Source organism: Numenius arquata, chromosome 5 (assembly GCF_964106895.1).
Source record: "Numenius arquata chromosome 5, bNumArq3.hap1.1, whole genome shotgun sequence".
Taxonomy (NCBI): domain Eukaryota; kingdom Metazoa; phylum Chordata; class Aves; order Charadriiformes; family Scolopacidae; genus Numenius; species Numenius arquata.
In genome coordinates, this window is record NC_133580.1 from 4,701,120 (window position 1) to 4,715,985 (window position 14,866).

Sequence of the window (14,866 nt, forward strand, 5' to 3'; positions counted from 1 at the left end):
TTTCCCTTTGGGAGGCAAGTTAATATTTCAGTTGGGATGGGCTGCCCAGATTACTCTTTCCCTGTTTGCCAACTCACGGGGCGGTCACTCCACCCACGGACTGCGCAAGTGTCCCTGTGCCTGGGTGTGGGGCCAGCGGGGCACCCGCCCTGTCCTGGCCACACTATCCTTCCCCAAAAAAACATTTCTCACCGACTGTCTGCCAGCTACACCAGATGTAGTGCACCAGCACAAGTGTTCTTTGTAGTGTCCGTGTTGTGGTTTGGGCCGGACTGGCCACAGAACCGAATGACGGATACTCCCCCCAACCCCTCTCTCCAAAAAGAGAAGAGGGAGAGAGAGAAGGAGACTTATGAGTAAGAAAGGCCCTCAACTCCAGAAGGTATTGATTAAAATGTTTACTGGAGATAACACAAGAAGGAAACGGGGAACAGCAGAGATAACCTTAGCACCAGGCAGAGCTCTGGTCTGAGCATGGCACACTGTTCAGAGCCCCTGCCAAGGTTAACTGGCACTGTGGGCCTTACAGGTTTTGTAGGGTTTTCCTGGAAGTAAAGAACTCCATTCATCATTTCCACTGCCAAGAAAAAGGATGTTTATATGAAAAAGTGCTGCTCCGCTTCTAGATAAGGACAAGGACATGGCAGCGGTGTCATTGCTGGGAGCCACGGCCAGACTCTTCCGTTAGGACGAGCCGGGCAAGTCTGTCTGTGGCCAAGTGGTATCTGCAGCACACCAGGACAGACGGCAGCCCATCACTAGCCCCTCGATGTACAACAGCCTGTTGGTTGGGACTACTGCGGCACTGCAAGTGGACACAAAACAAGTTTGTGTTTCCCATGCCCACAGTTGCTTCACTATAATGCAAGTTTCCTTCCTCCTCCAGCATCAACGCACGTGGGTACCACTTTTACCGCTTGGGTTGAGTGTTCTGTATCTGGGGAATGGAAGGTTGCTTTTCCTTGACTGCCATGTGCTGAGAATTTGGAGAACACACCCAGGCATGGCAAGCACAGTGTGAGAAAGGGAAAAGTGCCCCTCACATGCTCCTTTCATCATTATTTTTCATACTGTTTCAGACTAGCCCTCCCCATCATCTCAGCCCAGCCAGCAATTTTTTGTCTCATAGTGCTCTGCCCTTGCTAACACAGAGCTTTCCAGAATACCAGAAAAACTTATTTTGATCTGTCTCTCCTGGACTGTAAGATGCCACCTCATCCAGTCCATGCTCAAAATGTTTTGCTGTCCGTGTTTTGAAATGTAGTATCCGTGTTATCATAGTTCCCCAAAGCAGAAGTGAGAGATTGCTACCAAGGGTCATCTTAGCGTACAGGCGTCTATACTTGCACCATATAAAGGACAAGAGATTTCTCCTGCTACTGTCCCCGCAACCAAAAAGGTAAATGTAAATATACATATATAAATAAATATATACACATCTTTTCTTTGTAGCTTCCTGGTTGGTACATACCCTTCTAGGGTAGGTTCCCTTATGATTTAGTCGGAGTCAGTTTAGGCTTCTGCCCTCTTGTCCAGTGAGCCGTGTTCCCCAGGAAGGAGTTTTGTCAATTTGAACTTAACATGTTTTTTTCTCTTCTTTTTTTGAACCAAGAAGTATGTGAACACTGCAACCCACACAAGCTTTTCCTGCTTCTCTCCATTGCAGTGACTGCAGATTGGAGTTGCATCTCATGGGAAACTTCCGATGGAGGAACACAGGGCTACACGGGAGGAGCACATGAAATCAGGTCCCAAAATCTCTCGAGTCTCTGTTGAATCTTTTTCTCAGCCTTATCAATTAGGATATTTTCAGAAGCATTTGGACCTTAAGCTGGTTAGGTGTCCTCTTTAATTACAAGTATAACTGCAAATATAATAGATGGTAAGAAAATAATTAAACAGATAATTCTCTAAGCCAAGACTGTCAAACAACCACAAGGATCTGGAGATTTTCTAACCAAGTAAAGGCATGAAAATTGTGTGTAGTAAAATCACCAGCTTCAGGGAATCAGAGATCAGAATGTTATAACCTGAAAAGAACCAAATTCAAACTCATACCAATAACATAGTCATAATTAGATCAATTTTAACAACAAGTCATAAAAAAAAAATCATACTTCTACATGCATATATGCTTTTAAGTACCATTGTTTTGCAGAATGAACTGTCAATGACTCTAAAATAAAAATATATGTAAAAGCAAGCAATCGCAATGAAAGCAAAGACCTCACAAGAAGAGGAACAAGATAATATCGGAGGTCCCAGGGTTGTATACACAAACCTCCTGTTTTTAATGTTAAATTACATAACAACGTAAGGAAGCCACCTACAAATGACAATGTAGGTGGAGCTGTCTTTAAGCCATATGTAAGACTATATGAAATATTTGTTTCTCCACATTGCCACCACTTCAGAATCAGGTATGCAGCATTGATTGCTCCGGTGTCCAGCGCTGTGCAAACATCGTCTGTTAAAGGAGGGTTGTACTTTAGAATATGGTCTGGGATTTTATTGACTGCATTCAATTATTCTGGTTACTTGCATTTGAGGACTGGATGTTGAATTTGGGTGTAACAATAGCAAAGTGCTCATATCAATTTAGTTGTATACAATGAAGCAGAAGAGACTTCTGTCATTAGGGCGACAGAAAAAATTAAGAGTTACAGAAGAGAGAAAAAGACAAGGAAAATCTCTTGAAAATAATGTTTCAGTAGAGAACTGGTGCTTCTAGATTAATCTAGTGCTCAATTACTTAATAATACAGATTAACTATAACTAATATTGCCTTTAATAATAACAAATCTCTGAATTTCACTGAATGATTTCATAGTCTCAAAGATTTTCTACTTTGATAAGTTCCTTTTTTTTTTTTCTCTCTAGGCATATAATCATTTACCTGTTTCCAAAGTAGTCTACAGGGAAATGCAGGTGCACGTGGTTCTAATCTATGCTTTTAATTGAATGCAATTAATCAATTCAACCAAGCAGCTAAATTGCTGTATGAGAAAGAAGGCTCAGTCTGTGATCTGGAGAGGAATGGTTAAACCAGGTGCCTGTAGCTCTTGGAAATCATTTGTTTTCAGATTTGTATACCTAAGCTCTCCACCTCTTGAATGGGACATAATGAAATGGAATAGAATATGTCGGTTGGAAGGGGCCTATGATTGATTATTTGTCTCACGCTGGTAATGTAAAGATTTAGGGTGTTTCATGAATGTTAATTTAAAACACAGTGGTGAGCTCCGTTGGAAAGCTGGTAAGAAAATGAATAGTGAGGACCTTGGCTGTTCAGCTCCTGAGAGTATTCTATCAGATCGCCTTGTATGTAACATGCATGTTAAAAGTTATTATTCAGAAAGTAATGCAAGGGGGAAAAGAGGAAGAAATAAGTGTTTAGGAATAAAAGGAAACAAAGAAATTTTTTTTTTTTAAAGTTGAATTAAAAAACAGAAGGGGAAGAAAGCATACTCAGTAGGAAATCTGAAATAGAGTAGAAGTAATTCTTAAACTTTCCTATTTTCACCCTCCTTGAGGACTTCTCTTCCGCCCACACCTCTGACAGACATCACTGAGACACTTTTGTTCTGAAAAAGAGGAAGGAAAAACCATCAGCAGCTGTCCTGCGTTCTCGATGACAAAGTGAGCGAAGCAAGAGAAGTGTTTACCCTCTGACTTGGAGAGAGCAGGACTGTTCTACTGGAGAGGGAGAAGCTGCAGCTCAGCCAAGGATGGGAATGCTGGTGAGGGCAGCTGTGCTTATGAGTCCTCTTCTCTTCTGCAACGGTGAGTGTACGGAAAGGTCTCCTGCTCGGGGCAGGTCCTTCCCTGGCACTGGTGTGTCTGTGTGTGTTTGTACAGGGGTGATTCTCTTTCAGGAATAGGAAAATGGCAAAAAGGCCAACGTCTTTGCATGCTGCTGGCTCGGTGTTCAGTTGTTTCAAATCCAGTGGTTGGGGAGTGCAACGGTGCGTGAGGGCTATGGAAACGCTGCCCACGTACCCGGAGCACAAAGATGCCATATATGTTGTGATGGTTATTTCACAGAGCACAGCCCAGCACGAAGGGTCTGGTTAGTTCTTGTGTTCCCAGGAAAGGGGAGGTTTGGAAACCAGGAGAAAAGGGTAAAGATGCACCTATGGAAGCACAGGTTCAGCCTTAAGAGCGACAAAGTCAACAGACCTCATTCTTATAGGAAAATTTAAAGAGTTTTAGACTACTTCGATCCATTGCTTAAATTGGTTAAGTTCAGTGTAGCCTGAAAAAGCAGTGTCTTTCCGAAGAAAAACTGGGCAGCAGAGGAGTGAAAACCATAAAACCTCTGGTTTGCTGTTAACATGCAATGATCTCCAGGAAGCCCCGAGAGTGATGTCGAGTGGTGGGGGCAGATGCCAGCTGTGACGGGGGAACTCCGCAACTTGGTCTTGAGACCTGCTTCCCTCAGGTCTAAGCCATCTGCTAATTCTGACACTGTGCTCTGCCTGCTGTTCGCTTGCTTGCAGGTAAGCACCAGGCGGAGCATGAGAACCAAACTGCTCACGTGGCAGTGCCCCTGGCAATCAGCTCTCTCCTATCTGATTCCTCAAGCCATGTGGCTTTTTTGTTAGCCCATCCCTCATCATCTACACTGACTGCCCAGGCTTTTGACTTGGTGGATTCCACTTGCTGATGCTCTCACCACCGCTTCATCACCCAGGAGCTGCCTTCACTGTGATTGCTTTATTTTTCATTTTCTTTCTCCATTCTTCCTGCAGCTTTTCTGGACCTGACTGGTCCCAATGAGGTCAAAGGCATATGGAAGGGATCTACCATCTTGCCATGTGCCTATGTGCCCAAGGAGGACTTTGTGCAGCACTCACTCACATGGACCGTGGTACATGACCAGATCTCTGGCACCATCTTTCGGAGGGATAGCTCTGGTGACCACATTCTCCTGTCTGAGTACAGAGGCAGGGTCAGCGTCCTGAAGGATGCCCCAGGGAACGTGTCTCTCCACATCCTGAGCCTGGAATTCTCTGACAGGGGAACCTACACTTGCCAGGTCACCTGGAGAGCCAGTAACAACAGCCTGATAGTAAAGGACATCACCACTAAAGTAGAGGTTGTTAAAGGTAAACCCAACAAGGAAATGCAGGAGTGGAAGGCTTGGCTTGAGAAGGCTTTTGGGAATTGAATAGACCAGGCAGGCAGTGACCACCTGCTTCCAATGCAGCACCATTTTGCTGAGTAGTGTCAGACTCCATCGAGAAGCAGTGAATGGGCCATAGAGCAGGATTCTGCCCACCATACTGTGTCCTGCAGTTTGGGGGCTGGTGGAGGATTTGTGGCTTCTCGTTTATCAATTTCTCCCTGGCTCAACCTGTATCTGGTGGCTGAATGTTTCCAAGGGACACGTACCAGAGGGGAAGTCTCTGGGATGTTGCATTGCTTTTCTTTGACCAAACTCCATCAGCACATGCCCGATCACCCTTTGCCTGGGCAGTGGTCATTTATGGAGGAACGGAGATGGCATCAACCCAGCAGAGCAGGCCTTCATGTAGGAGGTGCAACGGGTGGCATAGCTGGTACAGGCACAAAACCTGTGCAGAGCAGAGATGTGAGAGACGTGCCCCTCTCCCTCCTGGGAAAGCACTGAAAGCCAGAGCAAGAACTGCTGTCGGGGGGAAGAACCTTCCCCATGCAACCATGAGCACCATGACCTGGGCCTCACCTTCTTTGTCTTCCAGTTGCAGTGACCAAGCCCGTCATCAAGGCCGGCGAGCTGGGGCTGACGGTCCCCGCTGGAGCCAGGACCAGCCTGACCTGTGTGGCCAGCGGGTCCCCCCCCATCAGCTACCGCTGGTTCAGGAGCTCCCCGGGACAGAAAGCCCAGCTCCTGAGCAACCAAGCTGAGCTGGTGTGGGACAGTCTGCGGTCCTCTGACGCCGGGATGTACTACTGTGAGGCGGAAAACAGGGTTGGGGCCAGGGCTGTGCAGCAGAGCGACGCTGTCGAGCTGAGGGTGAGAGGTGAGTCCCCAGAGCCACAGCTGGATGGAAAACACCTGGAGTCTTTCCCTACTGAAACGGAACAAGGTTCCTACTTCCCTTCCTTGAAAGGCAAAAACACAAAAAGCCTTGGCCTTCTGCACTCTGAAGCACTTATCGCTGGCTTTGACTTTCTGTCCTTTTTTTATTTCCTGTATTCAATTTCCCTCCTCTTTAGAGGAACTGCTCTTTTCTGCTGCAAAAGAGCTTTTATATTTAAAACACATATTTATTCCTCTTTGGCTTTTTTTAGGTTCTTGCTGGCTGTGTAGTGCTGTCTAGTGTGGTTTAGCAAGCTTAGACGAGGAATCAGGACTTCATTTTCAGTATGAGGAAAATGAGAATGGTAATTTAGTAGGTGAAAAAGTCAAACTGGCCTTTGTTCCTTACTCCTGGCCACAAGTTCCAGGAGAACACACTGCACTTCTGTGCTCTGATGTATCCAGGCTCTGCAAGACAGTGCATGATGGATGCCTCATGGAAGACTTGCTGCTTTCCTTGGCTGGTAACTCAGTCATCGGAGCCATGAAGACTGTGAAGGTGGAGCCAAGCACAGATACCACACAGTGACCTTTGGAAGAGGCAGAGCCTGCTGAGCTCCCAGTGGAACAAAGACTATGGCTGAAACATTGTCTTGTTTTTCATAGCAGTTGCATAAAAAAGCTTACAGCAAGGGAACAGGAATTAATGATGGCCATGCTTGTTAATGCTGCTAACACGCAGTCCCTACCTGTCCTCTGGATGGTGGCTGATTCCTCATGGTCTTACCCCACCAGGGGAGAAGTTCTCCTGTATTGCAGCAGCATCACAAACATGGTCAAACTCCTGTGTGAGCCTCTCTCTCGTTCACCTTGCAGATCTGTCCGCCACAACAGTGGCCTCTCAGAGGGATGGTGGAACCTCAGGGAGACACCACCCAACCACAGGTAAGAGAAGGGTAAGAGAAGTTACGGCTGACAGAAAGGACAAGGAGTCAGAGGAGGGTTTGACACCACGTTTAGCAGTGGATTTTGTGGCTGGGGAATACAGCCTTGACAACATTATGCTTTAGTCCACACACCCAGATGTTTCTGAACGTAGAACATCCTCCTTTCCTCAGCCTCCAGTCCACAATGGGCTTTTGGCTTGTTCTTAGGGAGACTCTGTATGTGTCTTAGGGCTGCCAGAAATACCATTTCCTAATTTGTAGACCATATAGGATGTTTGTATTTCTGTTCTTTTTTTTAAAAAAGGGCTTTTTTGCTTGTTTTCTGCTCCTGAATGAAAGCTGCTGAAGTGGGAGGTAGAGCTAGTGTCTCTAGTGGCAGACACAAGTGATGCAGAAGCTGCTTCAGACCTGACTGGAAACGGTCTACCTTCCCAAGGATGGTTGTTTTGAGGGAGGGCTTATGATTCCCAGTTTGTTTCTGTGGGATGTGGGAATTCAGATTTGGGCTGGAGTAGGTCAGCTTGTGGAAACTTTGCATTTTTGGGGTTATGTTTCAGTTGAATTTATAGTGCCCCACCAGTCACATTGTAGGTTGTGGGAATCGACATCAGTGACCAGAAGCTGAGGGAAGGTGTTGACGGTTGTTGACTGTTTTACAGAAAAAACCCAAACGGAGCTGGTGTTCAAAGGTACCTCAGAAATCTCTTGGGCTCCATGGGACTTTACCACTATTACAGGTGTGTGTGTATATAGATATACATATATATCTAGTGCATATATGCATAGTTTGTGTATACGTAGATACTATATATAGTGTATATAAACTATATATAGTATCTAGTGTGTACATATAGTACTATATATACTCTATATATATTATAGTGTATATATAGTACTTATTTCTAGAGTTTTTCTATTTTCACAGCTTTGTAAAGGTGATGGAGATACTCTCTTTTGATCCTACAGCTATAATCCCTAAAATGAGGATTGGAAATGTACTGGGAGCCTTTCACTTCTGTTTGTTTTGCAGATCTGTCCGTAGCAGTGACCCCTGAGAGTGCTGTGGGATACCCAGAAAAGAATTATACAACTCAGGGTAAGTGGAGAGCAAAACAAAACTAAGAACGAGATTAGGGACCCAAACTGGCCACTAAGTAGTCAGTACCTTCAGCCTCAAAATTAGTGTTCTGCCTTTTGGCTGCAAATTGCATCAACGGCTGTTCTCAAGGGACCTAGATGATCCACGGTCACTCTTTAAAAGACTCTAGATGTTTTTATGGGGTGGGGGGAAGCTTTCATAGTTGGAGCATACAGACTTGTTACTGTGTTCCTGATCCTTTTCGATCTCTTCTTGGAGTGTCAAAGCTGGAAGAGCAGAAAAGCCTCAGTGTGCAATTCAAGCAGATCTTCCACACCTCCTCTAGCTTTGTAGTGCCGTGGTAGGTTTAAACATCTTCCAGATACAATCGGAGAGTATCATTGCATTAAAAGCTGGGACTTCTTACACCCTGAGGTGTAGTGCAACTATTCTGCCCAGCACACAACCTCGGTTTGCCTCAACATTAGGAGATTCTGCTGGTTGTCTTCATGGCTGCAGTCTCTTGGTGAGACGTGTGTGATGTAGGTCTGGCCAGCTCCCACAAACACACCTACTCAGAGCAAGGTGCTGTTAGGATGGAGACGAGCAGGGACAACCCTGCGTGGCCATGGCAGAGCTGGCTGCTGTTGCCCTCAGGGAAGTGGTCAGCACCATGTAACTGCTGCTGCTGTGACCTGGGAGGGCTTCTCTGTTTGAAAGTCTTCTGTTGTGTTGCTCTAGATTCTCAGAGGACTGGCCTGTCTCTGTACCTGGTCATCCTGATTGCTGTGGTTTGTGGTGCTGTGGTTTTCCTTGTCATCTTTCTTATCATTTGCATTAGAAAGCCCAAAGAAGGTGAGTGAAACGTTCTGGAAATCCTGAATGTGCTGTGCATGCCCACCTTGGTTTTACCTTTGAGGGCTTTTGGGGCTGGAGCTGGTGCTCCGTGTGCAGCTACCTGTAGCAGCTCTGGCACCTGCATCATACAGGCACGCAATCAAAACATGCATGGGTCAAAATAGGTGGTGGAGAGTTAAAAGAGGTAGAGAAACTCCTTTCTCCTCAGTAAAAACCAGTCACGGCAGCTGGGGAGGGTCCTACCAGATGCCCCTCTGCTGAGGGAAGGGCTGACACGTTGTGATCAGCCCCTGCAACACTCCTACCCATGCTGGTTCCAGGGGGACCTCAGTCTCTGCATCCCCCTGGCCATCCCATAGTGCTTGGCTTCTCCATCGTGCTGTCCTCTGCTCTGCCACCATTACTGAGGGATGGACATTTCCCTCTGGTCCTCTCAAACTCACCTGCTTGACTAAGGTGATCAGATCTTTCAAGGTATCTGGTAGCAAGTTAATCTTGTCCTGCTACTTTAAAATGCCTGTCTGCACCGGCTGCTGTTTAATATTTCCCTTAGTAAGAACCTGGAGGAAAAGAGGTCATCGTTAATTCTCCCTATTCAATATCAATTAATTTCACTTCTAGCCTTCAGACATAGGATATGTTTACTGAATGCTTCTGTCTTTTCTGCACTAATACTGGAAAGCTCCTGGCCAAGTGCTTTCTTAGAGTCCCCTTTCTCACTAATAGCGCTCAGCAGTGTATAGACAACACGCTGGGGTTTTGGTTTGGGATGTTTTAATACTGATGGCCATAGTTTTCTCCTTGTCCCTTTGTTTCTTTAATTACCTTTCTATAACTCCGTCCTACCAATTAATAATTACTATCAAATACTCTTTTTGCCTTTTTTCTTTTTTTTTTTTTAAAGGAATCCAGAATAACCTCTTTCTAAATTGTTCTTTACTGAACTTCTAATGAAAAGGAAAATTGTGGGAACTGGGAACTAGTTTCTAAACTCAACTTTACCTTTGACCTTGGGCAGTTATTTTGACCCAGTTGTGCTACAGCTGGGATATGGGTTGTTTTCATTTTCTTGGACTGAATCCTGGGAATAGGAGTCATCACCCACCTAACATGATCTCTAAGGTTCCTATTTTTGTTCTGTCTTCAGAAGCCGCTTTCTTATATCAAAAAGAGACATAGTAGAAATTATTTTTTGAGAATACAGATGTAAATTATTGACACAAATTTCTGATTATTCCTTTCCAGCTCAAGTCTATGAAGTAAAACTGTGAGTATAACCCTCTACCTAACATATTGATGAGTCTTTGGGGACTGTATCAAAGCAGGGCGGGGAGGGGGGGGGGAAATGGTGCTACTTAGCTGTCAAGATGAAAAGCCTCTTAAGCAGTGTGGTCGAAGAGGTTCAAAGTCAGCTCAGTAGTACTCTGTACTGATGATCTGTGGGCTTTCCACATCAACACATAATGTAGGAAGAAAGATCTTTCCCTTTGCAATACTAGACTCATAAAAATGAGCAAGAGCTGTTCATTAACTCCTCAGCCCCATGAAGCCTATTGAAGACCATTGCCAAGGATAAATTCCCAGTGGTTTTTTCAAATACAAAGAACAGGAATTCCCCTTCTAGAGAGCTAAGGCTCCCAACGCGCAGGTTAGACTGACTTATCCCTGAAATATCCTTAGCTGAACTTGCCTCTCTTAACTGTAACTGTGGCAGGAAGTTACAACTATTTCTAAACTCAGGTTTCAGCATCCTGATCTACATGTAACCTATGCAAGCCATACTGAAAAGTCTAATAATCCAGTCAAAACATACAAGGAGAATGACCTATCTAGATATTCATTAGAGTGCTGATGACTTAAAGTGCCGTGGTAGAACATGCCAACAGTGTTTGCCCAGATGCTGGGCTTCCCAAGCAGTTTATAAAGCCGTGCGCTTGAGTAGTGGTTGAACCCTGAGCAACTGAATAAATGGTGTGATGGCATTTCTCCTCAGAGAATTTACCTTCATTTTTAAAGATATTAGATATCATAAGCCACATGGTGGATGTGGTCTGCATTGACCATTCCTCCACCACTTTTTTTTTTTAATATATATATATTTATCTTGCAAAAAGCAGTTGTCTTGTTGTGTCATTCCAAGAAATTATGGGAATTCTTGTGTTGCTTACATACCTTTTTCTGCCTCTGTAACTCTCCCTGAATTGGAGGCAACACTGCTATAATTTCCAAGGTTCTCCTGCCACCTGGAAGCAAAGGATAAGATTCTCTCCTTCAGAATACTGTCATAATCCAATGGCCCAAGTTTACATGGGTTTGAATTGGACCACAATCTTGCTCAAAATCTTGATGGTTGGGAGATGCTTTGTCTCCTCTGGTTGCAACTCTTCTTTCGTATTGTATTTTGGTTTCAGCCATAACTCAAGAGCAGCAGCTTCTTCAAGACGTGAAAGTACGGGTCATTATGAGGAACCCATCTCCTCCACTGAAAACAACTATGTGATGGAGTTAATGAAAAACAAAGAATCTGAAGAAATAAATACAAAAAAGAATGAATATGAGTCTGTTGGACACACCCAGGAATCTGAATATGAAGTAGGGGACACTGTATGAGACCCAACAATGCTCTACAGGTAGCAGCCCTGAAGAGTACTTTCATCCAGGCAAAATTTATCTTCCTATTCACCTTTGCCTCTGAAAAGTAGGTTGGACAAGCAGTTTTTGTTCCTCTGCAATTTATGGAGCCTTAACAATCTCTGCAGTGAAAATGCAAGCCTCTTCAGGAACTTCTATACAGCAGTCTGCAACTGATCTTCTGATTTAGCTTTTCTTGGTTCCCTTTCACCACCTCTGTAGAAGAAAGCCCTTTGAAAGCTAGGGTATGCAGATCCCAGGCCAAGAGCACCGCCGTACTAAATGTGCTGCTTTATATGACCAAAAGGATCTGCCTTCACAGCCTCCGTGTGGTGGGAGTAGAACCAGCACCAAGGGCTGCTCAACATCCTCATCATCTTTGGGTAAGAAGTGCAGAATGAGGCTGGCCCAGGAAGCGGTATTTCTCCTCCCATCCACCTGAAGTGCTGCAAAGGTGGTAGAATATCCTTTTAAATGTGAGGTGACCCTTAAAGAAACACTGAAAGACCGATTAAAGCCAGGATAAAACCAAGAACCTTACCACACTGGGAGCAGCAGTACAAAGAGAAGTAATGTCCCATTCTCCCATTGTGCTGCACTCACTATTGAAAGAATAATGCTCCCGGTAAGATGTGGACACACTTTCTATAGTTTTGATGCTGGACAGCTTGGGGTGATTGTGATACTATATGCAACAGGGCACATTCTTTCTGAGTTCACCTTCTCTGTTCTCTTGTTTAATGTGTTCACTATTTTAAAGAAATAAGGTACTTTTCCATAAGCTTGTGGATAGGGTTGTTTACACATATCTAAATTTTGTTTATGAATATTTTTGCACATCCACCTCAACATTAAAATGCCAGCAAGCCCTCACAATTACAGCTCCTCAGTAGATACTCATAAAGTACTTTCCTCCAGCCTTAGAAGTCCCGAAGGGTAAGTAGGGAGCTAAGAAGCTTTGTTATTCATAATTTCTACTGTCTTGAATAAATCTACAACATGGATACTGCAGAGTTATGGAGGAACCTTTTTATAATGAACGATAGGGCAATACCATGCCCAATTAAAAGCCATACGGACAGATGTAAAGCAAAATGAGTGGTCTGAGGGCTGAGGGGGATAGCAGTGACGCAGACGCAGGATTAGTGGGGGCCCCCGGATTTGCTCTTCACACTCAGGAAAGATCTGCATCTGCAGCTCTCTGCCAGGATCAGCTCAAAATTCACCAGCGTTCAAAAAGAGTATTAGGTGCTACAAGGAAAGGCATTACAATGCAATAGAAAACACAATTGTGATGCTGTAAGAACCCATGGAATGCTTCCACCTCATGCATGTGTGTAGGTCTCTCACCTTGAAAGGGTTTAACAGAGATACAAAAGTTACAGAGAATGATAATAAAGGATGATTAGTGGCCTGAAACCAGTTCTGTGCAAGTGTATTTTACTTTCTCAGCTTGGAAAAAAAGAGAATGAGGCAAAATGACCAAAGTGTGCTCCTCATGACCAGTGTGAAGAGGAATAGGGACTATTTGTTTACAGTTTCTTTGAAGAGAAAAAGAAGCAGACATTTGCTAAAATCATCTGGCAGCACTTTTTAAGGGAGAGGAAAAGTATTTCTTTTATGCAATACAGAAATAAGTGTGGACTGCAATGCTGCTCACCCAGTGTTACGAAAACCCAAAGTACACAGAGGTCCAATGAGAAATGAATGATATAAAAATTCATCAAAATTCACAAACCGCCAGGCACACTCTATAGGTGACCTTATACTTTCTCCCCGAATTTCCTGTACCACAAGTTTTATTTATCTTTGTTAAGAATGTGCTTAAAAGTCAAGGGCTGGGTTACCTTGATTTCAAAATGGAAAGGGAACAAACAGCAGCTTTTGTTGATGATGATGTCTTGGGAAAAAATTGTCAACGGGTATGTGTAGCTTCTTGCAAATGTGGGGAAGCAAATGAAAATCATTAAACTTCAGGCTGCAAAGTTGTTAGATTTTGTTATATTTCTCTTTATTTTGTCTATAAAGATGAATGTGCGTGAATGTCTTTGTGTGCCCAGGAATTACGTTCCCAGGAGCATGTTCGGTCCCTCTACTGGAAAGCAGAGGAATTGTTGTGAATCTGCTGGAGTTTGGGATGTGGTGTCAGGTGATGTTTGTAGACTGTAGTCAGCCACAGTTTAGGGAACAGAAGGTTCAAGAGCTGTTGCTAGTCCAATCTGAGGTTCAGAGATAATGAAACAAGGTGTTTAGGATGTGAAATAAAAGGAAGAGTATAAAAAGCCAGTGAAGTCTGGCGGTCTTTCTTCCTAAGCAGGAAGGTGAGTAGGGGAGGAAAACTGTTGCAATAGTATTGCAAGGCACACAGTTATCACTGAAAGGGTTTTCCAGAGGACAACAGCAAACCCATGACTGGATAGTGTGTTAATGTGATGACAAATTGACAGTGTTGAAATTTTCTGGGAAACAGTCATGTTTTCTTAATCTTTCAATTTTAGATGATGTTGCAGTTTTTGGAGCCCTGCAATAATATTCTCATTCTTTAAAAAGAGGATTTTTAAAAAGTGTGTGTTTGAATGTGTTTTGTAGGGTGAGAATGAGAAGGGAATGTTACTGGAGAGCAGCCCACCTGTCTGAGTTCCATCCCAGAAACAAACTTACTGCAATGGGAATATGGGGCTTCAGTGCAGTGTGGAGCAACTGGGAAGCAGAGGTACTCTGAAGTCAAGCGACAGGGTGAACATCTGAGTGTAGATACAACATGTGCTGCTTGGAGAATGAGGAGAAAAGAGTTTGTCCTTTCTGTGGTGTGATGGGTAGAGCCATCCAGACCAGCAGACTTGGCTCTTTAGAAGAGAGCTGAGCTCTGTCTGAACAAAAGAAGGGCAACACAGCCGGCACCACGAGATCTTCCCTCCCTGCCTGTATTTCCACCACTGCTGGTCTTGACCTAGATGGGAAAGACCCTCTGTGCTGCGCTAGGTTGAGGCAGTTACTTTAAGCAATGTTACCCCTGCTAGTTACCTTGATTTTCTGTCTCCTTTCATCCTTGTTTTCAAAGAGAAGTGGTGGATTTTGCACTAGATGATGAAACGCCCCTAGAAGTTCTGGAGAAGTCGAAGTGTCACCAGTTGGAGAGAGACATCCAGTGTGCCAGTAACCGCACTGGGTTTACGAGGTGTGTTTTCTCAGGTGTGAGTGTGGTAATGCTCGATACGCTCAGAGTACCTCAAGGTGACTGCCACGGCTACCCAAACGGGGGCTTGGCTGACTCCAAAGTGACTTGCACTGCTGTTCATCTGAAGTGATGAGATGTGGTGGGACGTGTGACCAGCCAAGAAGAAGAGC

General features: G+C 44.4%; 1 protein-coding gene across 1 annotated transcript; it reads left to right on the forward strand.

Moving 5' to 3' along the window:
* The first annotated feature begins 3,758 nt into the window (after positions 1–3,758).
* Positions 3,759–11,497, forward strand: LOC141465016 (V-set and immunoglobulin domain-containing protein 4-like). The gene is made up of 7 exons (XM_074148192.1): positions 3,759–3,783; positions 4,752–5,108; positions 5,724–6,005; positions 7,982–8,047; positions 8,771–8,884; positions 10,133–10,154; positions 11,299–11,497. Exons 1-7 carry the CDS (start codon positions 3,759–3,761, stop codon positions 11,495–11,497), a joined length of 1,065 nt encoding a protein of 354 aa, XP_074004293.1.
* Positions 11,498–14,866: the final 3,369 nt, after the last annotated feature.